Below are 17,647 nucleotides of genomic sequence, written 5' to 3' on the forward strand. Positions count from 1 at the left end.
AAGCAAGCAGTAAATGTATCTTACCCACACATTTTGGTTTTTCTGCACTCCAAAAACCATTTTCTGAGCAATGCATTTCTTTAGATCCATCAATCTTAAAGCCTGAATTACATTCAAAATGTACCACTTGTCCATAAGAATATTCCTGGTCTGGATCTGTTGCACTACTGATAACTCTTCCATTCTCTGGGTCTCTCACGGGTAAACACTTAACAACTGAAAAATAAAAATAACTTTTTCCAATAGAATTTAAAAGGTTTATTATGAAAAAATTGTGCATGTGAATAAAATCTTTAGCAAGACAAGATTGGAAGAAATTATTTAAGTGAATTTTAGAAGCATTTGATATACCTGTTGGCAAAAGATAAACGCAGCTAAGAAACAACCAGAAAAAAAATTTATCTCTGATTCTTTTCTGTGGGAGTGGGCAAAGAAATTTATTACTTTTAATACTAGTTTGTATTTTTGTACAATGTATTTTTGTACTATTTTATGAAGCTTGAGGTAATTAAGTGAAAATTTTCCATATACTCTGCAGAATAATGTAACACTATATTCTTAAAAGATGTAAAAGTAATCTTTATGTAATTAAAGTCATATTTATTTCAATAGAGAAATCATCCTTAATTTTCTATCCTCGTTGATAGAGTTCAAAATAATTTGAGTTCTTCTTTGGTTTTACCTAATATTTTCTAATTTATCCAAGATTATAGTGTTCAAATTTGATTTTACCACAGAATGTCCCCAGATACTTGTTAAAATGAAACTTCTTGGGCCATCTCACTGCCCTTTCACCTCAAAGATATTGATTTAGTAGACCAATTTTAATAACCCAAAATTTTAATTTTTAACAAAGCGTCCTGGGTGACTTTGCTGCAGATGTTCCCTAGAATATTAACTCCTTCCTTTCACTTACATAGGTGAAAAGTCCTCCATTTCCTTTCACTGACAGCACTTTTGAGTGATTATGACATTTTCTCCACTACCCTGCAGTTAACACTCACCATAGAACTAGGACTATTTTTTTTTTTTTTTTTTTTTTGCTGTTTTTGATTGGGGCTGTGTTTGAACCTGCCACCTCGGGTATATGGGGCCAGCATCCTACTCCTTGAGCCACAAACACCACCCCAGAACTGGAACTATTTTGACTGATATCCATTATTTCTATGACTAGAGATTTGGATAAGCTCAAAACTTGGAAATGGGAGTTCTATTTTTCTCATTCTCACTGTTTGCTTTATAGACCAGCCAAAAATATCAGAGCTCTCTTTTGCTTCATGCCTTTGCAGTGAAGTTGAGATCACAGGATGACCTCCCTTGGTGAGGAATGGGAAGGGGATGTCTCATTCATGTTCTCTACCACAGCTGTTACCACAGATCTCTGCAGTAGGATGGTTATCGGGTGAGTGTTTCTTCATTGATAAAGCTGAAATTCTGATCTTCATTAATTTAGAGATACTATATGCATTTCTAGTCATGAGAAGCCAAAAGGAAAGAAAAATGAGTTTTACATTTTTTAATGTCTAATATTTTCATTATTGTGTTAAAACAGGCTATTGTCTGATTTGGTTATTGAAGTACCAAACAATGTTATAACAAAAAGATTAGGTTCCCATCTATATTATATGAAAAGGCAAGAGATAAACTGAATAAGAAATATTTAATTAGAGATTTCCAAGGGTATTTTAATGTGAGACATTTATTTCAAAGTCTTAGATATTTTGGGTATTTCAGTGTCCTTGTAAATCTAGTTTACATCTACCTTCACATACAGGAATATCATTGGACCATCCATCTGCTTCACATTCACGGAAATCAGTCTCACCTATCATTTGATACCTGAAAACCCAAAAATAACATAGCAGTGAGATTATGTGTATTTATATGCAGTTTAAGCTCAATACCATTCTGAATCTCCATAAACTCCATAACTCCATTTCAAAGAAAAGTAACATATGTATTTTCTTTCCTTTTCAACTGGTAAGAGCAGGTACTACAATTGATCTTAGCTAAATGGCTGAGAAATGATTGTTTTCTTTCTTTCTATGTCTCTCTTCTTCATTGCTTTTCCTCCTTCCCTCCTTTCCTTCCTTCCTTCTCTTTTTTTCTTAAATTTATTGAAGCTGTCTTTTCTCTCTCTCCTTCCCCCCCTTATTTCTCCCCCATTTCTTTTCTTTCTTTTAGAGCCTGCAGGCCCTCTGGTGCATGGACTTAAAATAATCATAATACTTGGGACGGCGCCTGTGGCTCAGTCGGTAAGGTGCCGGCCCCATATACCGAGGGTGGCGGGTTCAAACCCGGCCCCGGCCAAACTGCAACCAAAAAATAGCCGGGCGTTATGGCGGGCGCCTGTAGTCCCAGCTGCTCGGGAGGCTGAGGCAAGAGAATCGCTTAAGCCCAGGAGTTGGAGGTTGCTGTGAGCTGTGTGAGGCCACGGCACTCTACCGAGAGCCATAAAGTGAGACTCTGTCTCTAAAAAAAAAAAATAATAATAATAATCATAATACTTGGCTCATGACAAATTATTATTTTATTCATTATTTATTATTATTTATTATTAATTAGCTACATTCAGTAATATAATAAGCTCCATGAACCATCACGAAAGCGAAAGTTAAAAATATCAGAGTGCCAACCCGTGATCGGTACCCTCCCTGACCTCCGGAAGAGCTGCACTGTGACCCACGATCAGCACCCTCCCAGACCCAAGTAAGAGCTGCGCTGGGACCCTCCCAGACCTCTGGCAGAGCTGTGCTGGAACCTGCAATCGGCACCCTTCCAGACCTCCATAAGAGCTGCACCCCCCGGACCCCAGTAAGAGCTGCTCCGGGACCCTGCTACCCTACCCGCAGGGCCTCCCCATGACCTGATCAGGAACTCCGGGAGCTGTGCAACCCCGAGTCCTCCCTCCTGTACCCTCCCTGCCTCCACACCGCCAGCTCATCTGGCCAGGTACTCTGGTATCCATGTGCCCTCTGGAGCCCTCCCTGCCTCTGCGCAGAGCCCTTCTCCTGGTCAGAGACTGCTGGAGCCTTGGGCCCTCTGTGCTAAAGTGATTGGGCACCAGGCACTCCAAGAACTGTGTGTACCACTCCCCGCCCTGTTGCTGGATATGGGGGTGTCACACTCGGGAGCTGCTCCCACAACCAGAACTCCCTGGCTGGGGCAGCACAAGAAGAGCTACACAGGGTCACTCCCTACAAAGATCCAGCAACAATAGAGTGATCCCCCTGGGGTCTAATCTTGGAGAGACACCACCCCAACTCTGAGGACAGCCAGAGGCAATGGTGAAAAACAATCATGAGATGAAATCAAAGGGAAAACTCTGGAAATATGAATAATCAGAGTAGATCAACTCCCCCAAGGATCAATGGGACAGACACAGCACAAATAGCTGAGATGTCAGAAATCGAATTCAGAATCTGGATAGCAAATAAGATCAAATTAGAATTCCAAGCAGTAACCTAAAAGATGTCTCAAGAATTTAACGAATTCAAAGACCAAATGGCCAAAGATTTTCACACATTGAGATAAGAAGTTGCAGCCCTCAAAGATCTGAGAAAACAGTAGAATTCCTCAGTAACAGAATGGAGCAAGCAGAAGAAATGATTTCTGAAGATAAAGAAGATACATTGAAGATAAAGCTTTCAAATACTCCCAAACTCTCAGAGAGGAAGAGAAATGGAGGGCAAAAACAGATCACTCTCTCAGAGAGCTCTGGGATAATTCTAAGAAAACCAATATTCATCTTATAGGGATCCCCGAAAGCAATGAAGTGGCTTCACAAGGCACAGAGTCTCTTCTCCATGAGATTATGAAAGAGAACTTCCCAGACATGCCAAGAGATTCTGAATTTCAGATAGCTGACAGTTTCAGAACTCCAGCACGACTCAACCCAAATAAGACATCGCCCAGATACATCATAATCAATTTCACTAGAGTTAATATGAAGGAGAAAATTCTGAGAGCAGCCAGACTAAAGAAAACCATTACCTACAAGGAGAAGAATATTAGAATAACTGCACGTCTCTCTGCTGAAACCTTTCAAGCTAGAAGAGGATGGTTATCGACTTTTAATCTCCTAAAACAAAATAACTTTCAACCCAGGATCCTGTACCCAGCTAAACTGAGCTTCATTTATGATGGAGAAATTAAATACTTCAATGACCTTCACATGTTGAAGAAATTTGCCACAACTAAACCAGCTCTCCAGGATATTCTCAGACCTATCCTCCATAAAGACCAGCATAATCCTCCATCACAAAAGTAAACCCACCCAGAAAATTTTGATCAAATTCCAACTTCCACAGTCATAAAGGGATTAAAAATGTTCACCGGACTCTGGAAAGGTTTATCAATATTCTCAATTAATGTGAATGGTTTAAATTGTCCTCTAAAGAGCACAGGTTGGCTGACTGGATACAAAAACTCAAGCCAGATATCTGCTGCATACAAGAATCGCATCTTACACTAAAAGACAAATATAGACTCAAGGTGAAGGGACGGTCATCTATACTCCAGGCAAATGGAAAACAGAAAAAGCAAGCATTGCAATCCTATTCACAGATGCAATAGGCTTTAAACCAGCAAAATAAGGAAGGATAAGGATGGACACTTCATATTTGTTAAAGGTAATACTCAATATAATGAGATTTCAATTATTAATATTTATGCACCCAACCAGAATGCACCTCAATTTATAAGAGAAACTCTAACAGACATGAGCAACTTGACTTTCTCCAATTCCATAGTAGTTGGAGATTTTAACACCTCTTTAGCTGTGCTGGATAATCCTCCAAAAGGAAGCTAGCATAGACATCTTAGATTTAAACTTAACCATTCAACATGTGGACTTTAACAGACATCTACAGAACATTTCATCCCAACAAAACTGAATACACATTCTTCTCATCAGCCCATGGAACATACTCCAAAATCGACCACATCCTAGGCCACAAATCTAAACTCAGAAAATTTAAAAAATAGAAATTATTCTTTGCATCTTCTCAGACCATCATGGAATAAAAGTTGAACTCAATAACAACAGGAATATGCATACCCACAAGAGAACATGGAAGCTAAATAACCTTATGTTGAAGGATAGATGGGTTATAGACGAGACTAAGAAGGAAATCACCAAATTTTTGGAACAAAACAACAATGAAGACACGAATTATCAGAACCTCTGGGATACTGCAAAGGCAGTCCTAACAGGGAAATTTATAGCACTGCAAGCCTTCCTTAAGAAAATGGAAAGAGAAAAAGTTAATAACTTAATGGGACATCTCAAGCAATTGGAGAACGCTCCAACCCCAAATCCAGCAGAAGAAAAGAAATAACCAAAATCAGAACAGAATTAAATGAAATTGAAAACAAAAGATTATACAACAGATCAATAAATTTAAAAGTTGGTTTTTTGAGGGTGGTGCCTGTGGTTCAAAGGAGTAGGGCACTGGCTCCATTTGCCAGAGGTGGCGGGTTCAAACCCAGCCCCGGCCAAAAACCACAAAAAAAAAAAAAAAAAAAAAAAAGTTGGTTTTTTGAAAAGGTTAATAAAATAGATAAACCTTTGGCCAACCTAACCAGGAAAAAAAGAGTAAAATTCTAATTTCATCCACCAGAAATGGTAAAGATAAAATAACAACAGACCCCTCAGAAATTCAAAAAAACCTTAATGAATATTACAAAAAACTTTACTCTCAGAAATATGAAAATCTGAAAGAAATCAACCAATACTTAGAAGTACGCTACCTACCAAGACTTAGCCAGAATGAGTGGAAATGTTGAACAGGCCTATATTAAGTTCTGAAATAGCATCAACCATACAAAATCTCCCTAAAAAGAAAAGCCCAGGACCAGATGGCTTTACGTCAGAATTCTACCAAACCTTTAAAGAAGAACTAGTGCCTGTATTAATAAACCTCTTCCAAAATATAGAAAAAGAAGGAATACTATCAAACACATTCTATGAAGCAAACATCACCTTGATCCCTAAACCAGGGAAAGACCCAACAGAAAAGAAAATTATAGACCAATATCACTAATGAATATTGATGTAAAAATACTCAATAAGATCCTAACAAACAGAATCCAACGACACATCAAAAAAATTATACACCATGACCAAGTGGGATTTATTCCAGGCTCTCAAGGCTAGTTCAATATACATAAATCTATAAATGTAATTCAGGACATATACAAACTAAAAAATAAAGACCATATGATTCTCTTAATTGATGCAGAAAAAGCTTTTGATAATATCCAGCATCCCTTCATGATCAGAACACTTAAGAAAATTGGTGTAGAAGTGACATTCTTAAACTAATAGAGGCCATGTACAGCAAACCCACAGCCAATATCATATTGAATGGAGTTAAATTGAAATCATTTCCACTTAGATTAGGAACCAGGCAAGGTTGCCCTTTGTCTCCATTGCTGTTTTACATTGTAATGGAAGTTTTAGCCATTGCAATTAGGGAAGAAAAGGCAATCAAGGGTATCCACATAGGGTCAGAAGAGATCAAACTTGTACTCTTTGCAGATTACATGATGGTATATCTAGAAAACACTAGGGATTCTACTACAAAACTTTTAGAAGTGATCAAGGAATACAGCAATGTCTCAGGCTACAAAATCAACACCCATAAATCTGTAGCCTTTATATATACCAATAATAGCCAAGCCAAAAAAAACAGTCAAGGACTCTATTCCTTTCACAGTAGTGCCAAAGAAGATGAAATATTTGGGATTTTATCTAACAAAGGACGTGAAAGATCTCTATAAAGAGAGCTATGAAAATTTAAGAAAAGAAATAGCTGAAGATGTTAACAAATGGAAAAACATACCATGCCCATGGCTGGGAAGAATCAACATTGTTAAAATGTCTATACCACCCAAAGCAATATAAAATTTTAATGCAATTCCTATCAAAGCTCCATTGTGATATATTAAAGATCTTGAAAAAATAATACTTCATTTTATATGGAATCAAAAAGACCTCAAATAGCCAAAACATTACTCAGAAATAAAAACAAAGCAGGAAGAATCACGCTACCAGACCTCAGACTGTACTATAAATCAATAGTGATCAAAACAGCATGGTACTGGCACAAAAACAGAGAAGTAGATGTCTGGAACAGAATAGAGAACCAAGAGATGAATCCAGCTACTTACCGTTATTTGATCTTTGACAAGCCAATTAAAAACATTCAGTGGGGAAAACATTCCCTATTTAACAAATGGTGCTGGGTGAACTGGCTGGTGATCTGTAAAAGACTGAAACTGGACCCAGACCTTTCACCATTAACTAAGATAGACTCTCACTGGATGAAAGATTTAAACTTAAAGCATGATACTATAAAAATACTTGAAGAAAGTGCAGGGAAAACTCTTGAAGGAATCGGCCTGGGTGAATATTTTATGAGGAGGACTCCCCAGTTAATGGAAGCAGTATTAAAAATATATTACTGGCGGGCGGCACCTGTGGCTCAGCGAGTAGGGCACCAGCCCTATATGCCGAGGGTGGTGGGTTCAAACCCAGCTACTCGGGAGGCTGAGGCAAGAGAATCACATAAGCCCAAGAGCTGGAGGTTGCTGTGAGCCGTGTGATGCCACAGCACTCTACTGAGGGCAGTAAAGTGAGACTTTGTCTCTACAAAAAAAAAAAAAAAATTATATATATAATTTTATATATAATTATATATATATATATAACTGGGACCTGATCAAACTAAAAAGCTTCTGCACAGCCAAGAACATAGTAAGTAAAGCAAGCAGAGAGCCCTCAGAATGGGAGAAAATATTTGCAGGTTATACCTCTGATAAAGGTTTAATAACCAGAATCCACAGAGAACTCAAACGTATTAGCAATAAAAGAACAAGTCATCCCATCTCAGGGTGGGCAAAGGACTTGAAGAGAAACGTCTCTAACGAAGACAGACACACGATCTACAGACATGTGAAAAAAAGCTCATCATCCTTAATCATTAGAGAAATGCAAATCAAAACTACTTTGAGATATCACCTAACCCCAGTAAGAGTAGCCTACATAACAAAATCCCAAAACCAGAGATGTTGGCACGGATGTGGAGAAAAGAGCACACTTCTACACTGCTGGTGGGAATGCACACTAACACGTTCCTTTTGGAAGGATGTTTGGAGAATACTTAGAGATGTAAAAATAGACCTGCCATTCAATCCTATAATTCCTTTATTGGGTATATACCCAGAAGACCAAAATTCACAATATAACAAAGACATCTGTACCAGAATGTTTATTGCAGCCCAATTCATAATTGCTAAGTCATGGAAGAAGCCCAAGTGCCCATCAACCCACGAATGGACTAGCAAATTGTGGTACATGTATACCATGGAATATTATGCAGCCTTAAAGAAAGATGGAGACTTTACCTCCTTCATGTTTACATGGATGGAGCTGCAACATATTCTTCTTAGCAAAGTATCTCAAGAATGGAAGAAAAAGTATCCAATGTACTCAGCCCTACTATGAAGCTAATTTGTAGCTTTCATATGAAGGCTATAACCCAACTATAGCACAAGAATATGGGGAAAGGGCCAAAGGAGGAGAAGGGAGTGGGGAAGTCAGTGTGGAGGGAGGGTAAAGGGTGGGGCCACACCTATGGTGCATCTTAGAATGGGTACAGGAGAAACCTACTAAATGCAGAATACAAATGTCTACATACAATAACCAAGAAAATGCCATGAAGGCTACGTTGAACAGTTTGATGAGAATATTTCGGATTGTATATGAAACCAGCACATTGTACCTCTTGACTGCACAAATGTACATAGTTACGATTTATCAATAAAAAATAAATAATTAATCAATTAAAAAAATCAGAGTAACCAGTTAGCCATATATTCCCCTCTTCTCCAGTCTCATGCCATATTCCTGCTTTCTACAATTCTGATATTTTGAGGACATTTTAGTTTCTCTGCATAATCAAAGATAGTTCCAACCAACGTTTTTGGCATATGGTTTATTTTGTCTCCATGTCTGCATCTATATACTATAGACTCTTTACAGAGTATGCTCAATGGTTCAGGTCTCCTTATCCAGCCCATCGAAAGTCACGTCTCATTAAAGTATCCACCAAGACTGTCTTTTGAATATAATATGCTATACTCGACATAAGTTCCTTAGGGCATGTGCAAAAATGTGAAATCATTGCCAGAGGATGTAGATCAATAAATTTTGATTCCCTTTGCTAGGTCATGCATGTGACCCAAAGAATGAAGACTATCCTGCAAGAGAAGAGATATTTCAGAGGTGAAGAGGATAGCAAATGAAACTAGCCCCAGAAAAATCTTAATCTATTTGGTTATATGTAATAAGATCAGCAGTAATGACTGAAATTTGGACTGAAAACATGTCTAAAAAAACTCTGTCATGTGATGACAATGAAGAGATTAAATTCATAAGAATGAATACTTATTCTGTGTCTACAGTACCTTAAGATGTCTTCTAAGGGCTTCAAGTGTGTGTCTTATTTATCCCACCAATCCCATCGTCCACATATGCTTTTATTTTGTAAGGGCGGAAATGGGAGTAAAGAGATATTTTTTAAATACACATAATATTGAATAGTACAGTTTTGAAATTCAGACTTACTCCAAAGCCTGAGCTTCAAACTATTACATTTTATTGCTTCAAATCAAGAAATAAGTAAAGGGAGAATAATACAAAATCATCTGTAATATTTGATTCTGGTTATATTTATATAGCATAAAATTATAGTGATCTGATCTTAGTTCTCCTGTGTATAATATTTTCTTCAAAATAATTTTTGATCTGGCAGGGCATAATAGGGAAGAAAGAGCACTGAGAAGGCAGAGTGAGGAGATTTTCTATGAAAATCCAGTGGGCTGTCAGAAGGCACAAAGTCAATAATTCTGAAAGACTAGTTTTCTTTTTTGTTTCCTTTTTTTTGATCCAGGTGATACTAATAATTTGCAGACTATGGACACTTAAGTAATATTAGTTAACAGCAAAATTTATAAGCAAGAAAAGATTTTGCTTCCCTTAAATTTTAGATAGTTTTGTCATAGTTACCATGTAATTTTGTTATAATTCCCACTGTTTCTAACCCATTGAACTCCTGTAATGCTCTGCACATACTAGAATGTAGTGAAGACATATGGAGTGCATACATGTTTATGTTCCTACTGTTTTCTCACCATTCTATAACTATGCTGTATCAAGAGATATAATTTTTTAAATTTTTTTCAATTAATATGGTATACAAATGTAATCCTTCCCAACAGAGTTTAGTTTTTTGAGTTACTTGTGTATTACTTATAAAAATGCTCATAGAAAAATGGAGTACCCTTAAACATATTAATTAGTAGAGTTCTTAGTTACTATCTTAATTATAAACCTCTTTTTATATTGACTACATACCCTTCATCACATGTATAAACAACCTTTGCACCATATTCAAACTCATTTCCTACTGTGAGCTGAAAAGAACCAAAGGGAATATCGCCAGGATGTCCACAGGGCTTTTCTAAAATAAAAAACAAAAAGATATAATATCAGTATATATTATAGGAAACACATTTTATGCAGGATTTGGGAGACAAGGATATTTGGTATTGTATTATAAGACAACATTGAGTATAAGAAAACTGAAAGTGGCAAAGCTGTTATTATATAACTGAACTTATGTGCATGTTTGTGGTTTTAATCTGGGGAGTTTACCACTGCTTTTTAGAAATGACAGTGTATTGGCCGGGCACAGCGGCTCACACTTGTAATCCCAGCGCAATGTGAGGCCAAGGTGGGAAGATTACTTGAGCTCAGGAATTCAAGACTAGCCTGAACAAAAGTGAGATCGTATCTCTGCTAAAAATAGAAAAATTAGCCAGGCCTCCTGGTGGACGCCTGTAGTCCCAGCTACTCAGAGGTTGAGGCAAAAGGATCGCTGGAGCTCAGGAGTTTAGGTTGCAGTGAGCTGGGCTGAGGCCCTGGCACTCTAGTGTAGGCAATAGAGTGAGAATCTGTCTTAAAAAAATGGATGACAATGTATTATTTTGCATTTAAATGACAATAGTGATATAGTTCAGTAAGTGTTGCTACAATATTAAGTGTTAGGTATTTTACACCTGAAAGTTTTCATACATTTTACAAACATGCTGAGTACTTACTCTGACACACTCTTGCTGGATTAATAGTCACCCATTCTCCATTCTTGCATACCATTATTATTTTTCCCAGAGTTCTATACCCAGGCCGGCATTTATAGATAGCCTGAGTGCCATCTGGATATGTTTGATCAGGCCAGGAATCTGTCAGAATTTCTGTACTTCTTCTTGGAGGAGGTTCTTTACAATCTACAAATAATTAAAACAAAATAAGTGCTTAAAATATATTTTCAAATATATAGTACATATACAGTAGGTCATTTTTGCTTTTAGAAATATATATACAGATATAGGCCTATCCAAATGTATGTTTTTTTATACACATACATATAAATATATGAATATACATTTTACCTTATGAAAGGTGGATCCACAGAATTTTATAAGAATGTCCACTATGCAAAAATAACCTTAGTAACTTTCCAGAGCAATAGGTATAATGTACTTTATTATTATTAATTGCTGCAGAGTATTCTACTATTTTTTCATTAGTTTGGGAACTGGTGATTACAACTATTCTAATTTTAAAGAAAAAAAGTAAAACCAAGTACCTATTTTCAAAGTGTTTCCATTCTAGTAGGGAAGCCAGTTTTTAAATAGGTAATCAAAGAAATGTATAATATGCATTCCAGATAGAACTACATTCTACAGTAGTTAGAAAAATAAAGCCTGGTAAGATGCTACGAAATGATATGGGTATATTCCAAGTAAAGTAGACTATGATGGAAAAGAACAATGCTTCTACTGCAAATTGAGAAAACAAAAAATGTGTGTGTGTGTGTGTATGTGTGTGAGTGTGTGTGAGGGAGTGTTTAAAAGCAAATTGTAGAGCAAAGAGGTTTAAATGAACAAAACCTAAGTGGGAAGGACTCATTTCTAGTCAACAAATGGTCTTCTGCTTCTTCTTACTTGGTTATGTTTGCCAACTTTGGATATAGATCAATGATTAGACCTCCATTCAGCCTGGATGGAAGAATGATAATGAGGTTAGGAAGAACAAGACAAACTTCAGGAGACTGTGCCTTCTTGAAAAATTCTGAAACTGCAGAATCAGAGTGATTTGCTAGACCTTAAATATCATGTTCAGGGAAGAATGAAATTATCCATAGAATAATGTCTATAAAAAAAAAAAACCTAACAATAAAAGAGGCCTGCCTCTCCTGCATAGTTGGTATTCTCATCAAAGCATATGCCATGCTTGAAAGTCATATACGGCAGGATTTAAGAGCAGATATCAAAACAACCGGAAAGCAGATACATCAGTCATAGTCTTTTGGAATGGAGAAAGAAAACACCAACCAAGTTCTTGATAAAATAATCCAAGAAGGTCTTTTTTTTGAGACTTTTGAAACCAAAGTGGACTGACTCAAACTAAACCTCAGTTGGCCATCTGAGGTCAACTCCTGAGTGATCAAAAAAGAGCAAACACTCCTTGGTGGTAGTAAGCAATATAAACTTTAGCCATTATATTTATTTTATAAAAAATACGTTATTTTGAATACAAATTTAAGGAAAGATAAAGAAGCAGAAAAATGTAACCAAGAAGAGAAAATAAGTAGCTATTAGAAGCAGACACTTTGAATCCAGATCTTAGAATCAGTACTAAGGTCCTTATAATAGCTATTCTAAGTATTTTCAAGAAAATACAGGAAAAAAACATAAAAAAGACAAAAATATTAAAAAGAAAATGGACTCTATTAAAAAAATCATATGCTGTCTTAAATTTGCACAATAAATATCTGAAATAACAATTCCTCAGATGATCTTAAGAGTCATGGACACAGAATACAAACTTAATAAACTTTAAAAAGTTCAAATGTAAAAATATCCAAACTGAAGTACAGAAGGATAAAAATGTATAAGCAACAACAGAAAAACAAAACAGAACATAAAAAAAGTGAGGTGAGGCATCAAACAATATACATAAGTCTAATTAGAATTTCGAAAGTTGGGCCGGGTACGGTCAGAAGCAATATTTGAAAATTTGATAGCTCATGTTTCAAAATTTGACAAACAAAATAAACTCAGATTAAAAATCTCAGCAAATCCCAAAATGGTACAGACAAAGTAAAACTATACCGAGACTTTGCTGAATACCAAAGATAAAGGAAAAAACTTAAAAGAACACAGTAAAAAAAGTTATTTCTTTCAGGAGAACAGTAAAAATAACAGCTAACTTTGTAAGAGTAAATATACAGCCTGAAAATCATGTCTTGACATTACTAAAGTGCTGAAAATTAAATGTCAACAGAGAACTCTATACCAGTAAAAGTATACTTCAAAAGCAAAAGAATAAAACCACATTCCTAAACAAATGAAAGCAGTGAGTATTCAACAACAGCAGTTCCAACTCCGACTATAGAAAAATACCAAAGGAAATTCTTTGGGCTCTCAGAAACTGATTGTAAATATAAGCAAAGAAACACTAGAAGAAATAAGCAGAACTGAAGAAAATAAATGCATAGATAAATTAAAAGATTATTGAAAAATAATAAATATTATGCTATGTATGTTTTCCTTCAATAAAAAGATAATTGTCTGTTTAAATCCACAATAACCATGTTTTGTAGTATTTAAAATAAATCCAGAATAAAATATGAAAAAGTCGTAGCAAAAATGCCCTACAAAGGCAAGAGACATAAAACTGTTGTGTTGGTTTTCCATCATTTAGGATGTGGTTAAAATATTACTTTAGGATAAACTGTAATCATCTAAGTATGTTTGTTGTAATAGAGTAGTCACTAAAACAATAATATTGAGATATATAAAATAATTATTAGAAATGATACAGTGAGATAGTCAAGATTATTTGGTTAACATAAATTGAGGAAAGGAAGAACAAAAGAACAAAGAAAAAAATAAAAGAAATAGCAAGATGTTAGACTTACACGTAAGTATTTCTATAATTACATTAAATGTAAATGGATTTATCACTTTAATTAACATACAAAGATTGTCTCGATAAAAACAAAAAAGAAAATTCAAATTTATAATAAACACTTTCAACAAAATTGGACATACGAAAACAGATATGTTAGGAAGATAATAACCAAAAGAAGGATGATGTTAACATATTAATTTCAGGCAAATAATAATTTAAGACAGAAAGTTTTACCAGATAAAAAGTGGGTCATATCATGTTAATAAAAAGGATACTTTAACAGAAATATGTAATAATTATAAATGTGTATGAACAAAGCTTTTTGGGGCGGGCTTAGACTGACTCAGAGGAGCCAATCACACACATCTCTTCCCACTACAATGCTTACTGAGAGAGACTGCGTGAGAGAGTGAGCGAGACTTTCCCTTTTTTTCTTCTAGTAACAAATTTCTGCTATAAATGGGCTGCCTCCGTGTGTTCTGATTATACTGAGGATTTTTTTTGTTGTTGTTAAAACTTCACCATCTTTCTAAACGCTTCTATAAAGGTTTTTATTATTAAAAATGCATTTTTAAAAGGTTTCCTAGGTGAGAAATTTTTGAATAATGTAGCCCAAAGTCTTCAAAGTTTTTCTGGAAAGAGTCAGGTAGTAGCTCAGCGCCTATACACCAGGGCTGGCAGGTTCAAACCCAATCTGGGCCTGCCAAAAACAACAATGGCAACTACAGCAAAAAAAAAAAGCCAGGCATTGTGGTGGGCACCTCTAGTCCCAGCTACTTGGGAGGCTGATGCAAGAGAATCGCGTAAGCCCAAGAGTTGGAGGTTGCTGTGAGCTGTGATGCCACAGCACTCTACTGATGGTGACAACTAAGCCTCTGTTTTATAAGAAAAAAAAAAAGTCAGTACATATTTTCAAATTTGTGTGACATAAGTCTCAGCACTCAACTCTTCTATTATAGCATAAACCAGCTATAGACAATATATAAATGCATGCACATAGCAGCATTCTAATAAAACTTTATGAAACAAGGAGTGCTTGAATTTTGCCCACAGGTCAGTTTTCTTGTCCTTGAGCTAACGTAACTTCACTGGCAAAAAAACTTTACTCCTGTCTACTCTTGTACTTATGTTACAAATTATTTATGCACATTATTAAATGCTCCCCAAAGCACGATTTTTGAAAGCCAGATATTTCTTCAGATGGATAAACCACAATTTAAAAATTTTTATATTTTAAACATTCTGCTTATATCTGTTATTGAAAATGTGGGAATAAACATCCTGCACATAAATATCTCATAAAACCTGCATTCCTCTCTGAATATACCTCTCTCTGTACCCAGAGAGGAAAACAGCCAAGCTTTTTCTTCACGGAGGACATTTACCATTTGGGAAAGATATGAGCTTACTTTTTGATAGCCTTCTTAGGCTAACGCAACAAAGTTCAAAGTTGGAAAATTAAATAGATTCACTCTCAGGATAAGGGGGACTAGAAGTAAACCACTCTTCCTTCACCGGCTGTGAATTGCTTAGAGGACCAGGGAACTTGAAAGCTTGAATTTGATTTAAGATAGTCTCAGATTGAAAGAGCTCCTAGGACCTCAAAAAGATAAGTTGCAATTTTATGTTGAGAAAGATAATTTTGTCCTAAGCATAAAATTATTCCTACAAGTGTCGAAGACATTGTCAAAGAAAAAAAAAAAAACACCCAAGGGCTAAAACTTTATATGGAGCAAAATAGATGTTTTGATAATACAATAAGTATGGAATATACTATAATAGTAATCATGTTTTAAAAATGTAAGAGAAATGATTGACTAATGATATCTGGGAACAGGAAACTTACGGCATAGAAGCAAAAATTTTTTTTTTAAGCAAATTTTTAAAAGAACAAAATTTATGTCTAAGTTTTAGACATAAAAATAACATTTTAATCATTAATGGACCATTTAGTAGGAGATTAGCACAGTTTAAAAGATAATTCATGAACTGGGGGACAGATCAAAAAAATAACACAGAGTGCAACATGGAAACAAAAATGGTTGGAAAATAGACTAAATGAGTTAACAGTCAATGTGGTTAGAACAGGTAGAGCAATGTTGGAAGAGAATTTGTCAAAACGATCTAATACTGCCCACTGTTTAATTTAGACATAACTATTCTGATACTGGAATGACTACATTAGTAAATACCTAATATATTACTTTAAAAAATGGTAAATTATTTTTTTCTTACATTGGAGAAAAGAATCCCCACTTAAAAAAAGAATCCCCAGATGGAAAAACTGGACAGCTACATGCAAAAGATCGAAACAGGACCCCACCCACCCAACTCACAAAAATCAATTCACAGTGAACAACTGACTTTAACCTAATATATGAAACTACAAGAATTCCAGAAGAAAATGCTGGGAAATCTCCTATACATCTCAGCTTAGGCAAAGAATCTATGAAGACCCCAAAACAAATCACAGCAGCAACAAAAATAAACAAATGGGACCGGATCAAATCAAAAAGTTTTACCAGCCAGGAACACTGCCCAAATAACCATGGGACCACCTTTTTGTTTGTTTATTTTTCTTTCTTTCTTTCTTTTTTTTTTTTTTGTAGAGACAGAGTCTCACTTTATGGCCCTTGGTAGAGTGCCGTGGCCTCACACAGCTCACAGCAACCTCCAACTCCTGGGCTTAAGCGATTCTCTTGCCTCAGCCTCCCGAGTAGCTGGTATTACAGGCGCCCGCCACAACGCCCGGCTATTTTTTGGTTGCAGTTTGGCTGGGCCGGGTTTGAACCCGCCACCCTCGGTATATGGGGCCGGCGCCTTATCCACTGAGCCACAGGCGCCGCCCCTGTTTATTTTTCAAAATTAATATGAGGGTACAAATTTTTAGGTTACATTCTTCTTTCTAAGGTTAAGTACAGGTTGTAAAAGACCCCCTCACCTAGAAGGAGTGCTGAACACCCTTGCCATGTGTACATTGGGTAGGATCCTGCCAACTGCCTCAAAAATTGCCCCCAAAATGCAAATTCTAAGACACTAATTATTATATGCATTTGTTCATTATTTTAATTGCTAAGCTTCTTTCTTATTTAGTTTTAAAATAATGGTTTAACATTCTATTATAGAATTTGTTTTTAAAATGCAGGTAGAAGAACATAATAAATTGAGCCAAATCCATCGTGGAACATTTCCAAGCAAAATATTTTGCAACATTTCATAAGACAGAAAGTACCCTAGAAAACTATATTTTATGAAATAAAAAATTCTTGTCTAGGCTGTCATATACACTGATTTTCCCTTAAATTTTTTGCAGATTTTTTTACACTTAAGTTAGTGAATTTGTACAATTGCACTTTGGACTAATTTGATTTTTGTAATTTAATGAAATTCCACTAGATGGTGCTAATATTCTATCACAAAACAATGCAATTCCCCTCCCATTTCGCACTACAACCACGGAAGCCATGCTTTTGTTTCTGTTTTTTAAATTTCTTGTCCATATTTTTACAGGGAAAATTCCTGTTTAATTACAGGCTGATAGGTGTATTTTTCACTTTGAAAATTCAGATCCTCTTCATAGAGTTCAGGTTCCTGGACAAATAA

General features: G+C 35.8%; 1 protein-coding gene and 1 non-coding gene across 4 annotated transcripts in view; both read right to left on the reverse strand.

Moving 5' to 3' along the window:
• Positions 1–17,647, reverse strand: part of CFH (complement factor H) — a 149,796-nt gene that overhangs the window by 119,625 nt on the left and 12,524 nt on the right. For all 3 annotated transcript variants that reach the window (XM_053608132.1, XM_053608129.1, XM_053608130.1), the window contains exons 2-5: positions 11,167–11,352; positions 10,421–10,526; positions 1,763–1,839; positions 25–216 (exon numbers count right to left, since the gene is read on the reverse strand). In XM_053608132.1, the coding sequence (XP_053464107.1) occupies positions 25–216; positions 1,763–1,839; positions 10,421–10,526; positions 11,167–11,352 (561 nt within the window). The remainder of the gene's footprint in view (positions 1–24; positions 217–1,762; positions 1,840–10,420; positions 10,527–11,166; positions 11,353–17,647) is intronic.
• Positions 1,841–2,029, reverse strand: LOC128597748 (U2 spliceosomal RNA). Its single transcript, XR_008383326.1, has one exon. It is a non-coding gene; the product is annotated as a U2 spliceosomal RNA (small nuclear RNA).

The sequence above is a fragment of the Nycticebus coucang genome, chromosome 10 (genome assembly GCF_027406575.1).
Source record: "Nycticebus coucang isolate mNycCou1 chromosome 10, mNycCou1.pri, whole genome shotgun sequence".
In the NCBI taxonomy this organism is placed as follows: domain Eukaryota; kingdom Metazoa; phylum Chordata; class Mammalia; order Primates; family Lorisidae; genus Nycticebus; species Nycticebus coucang.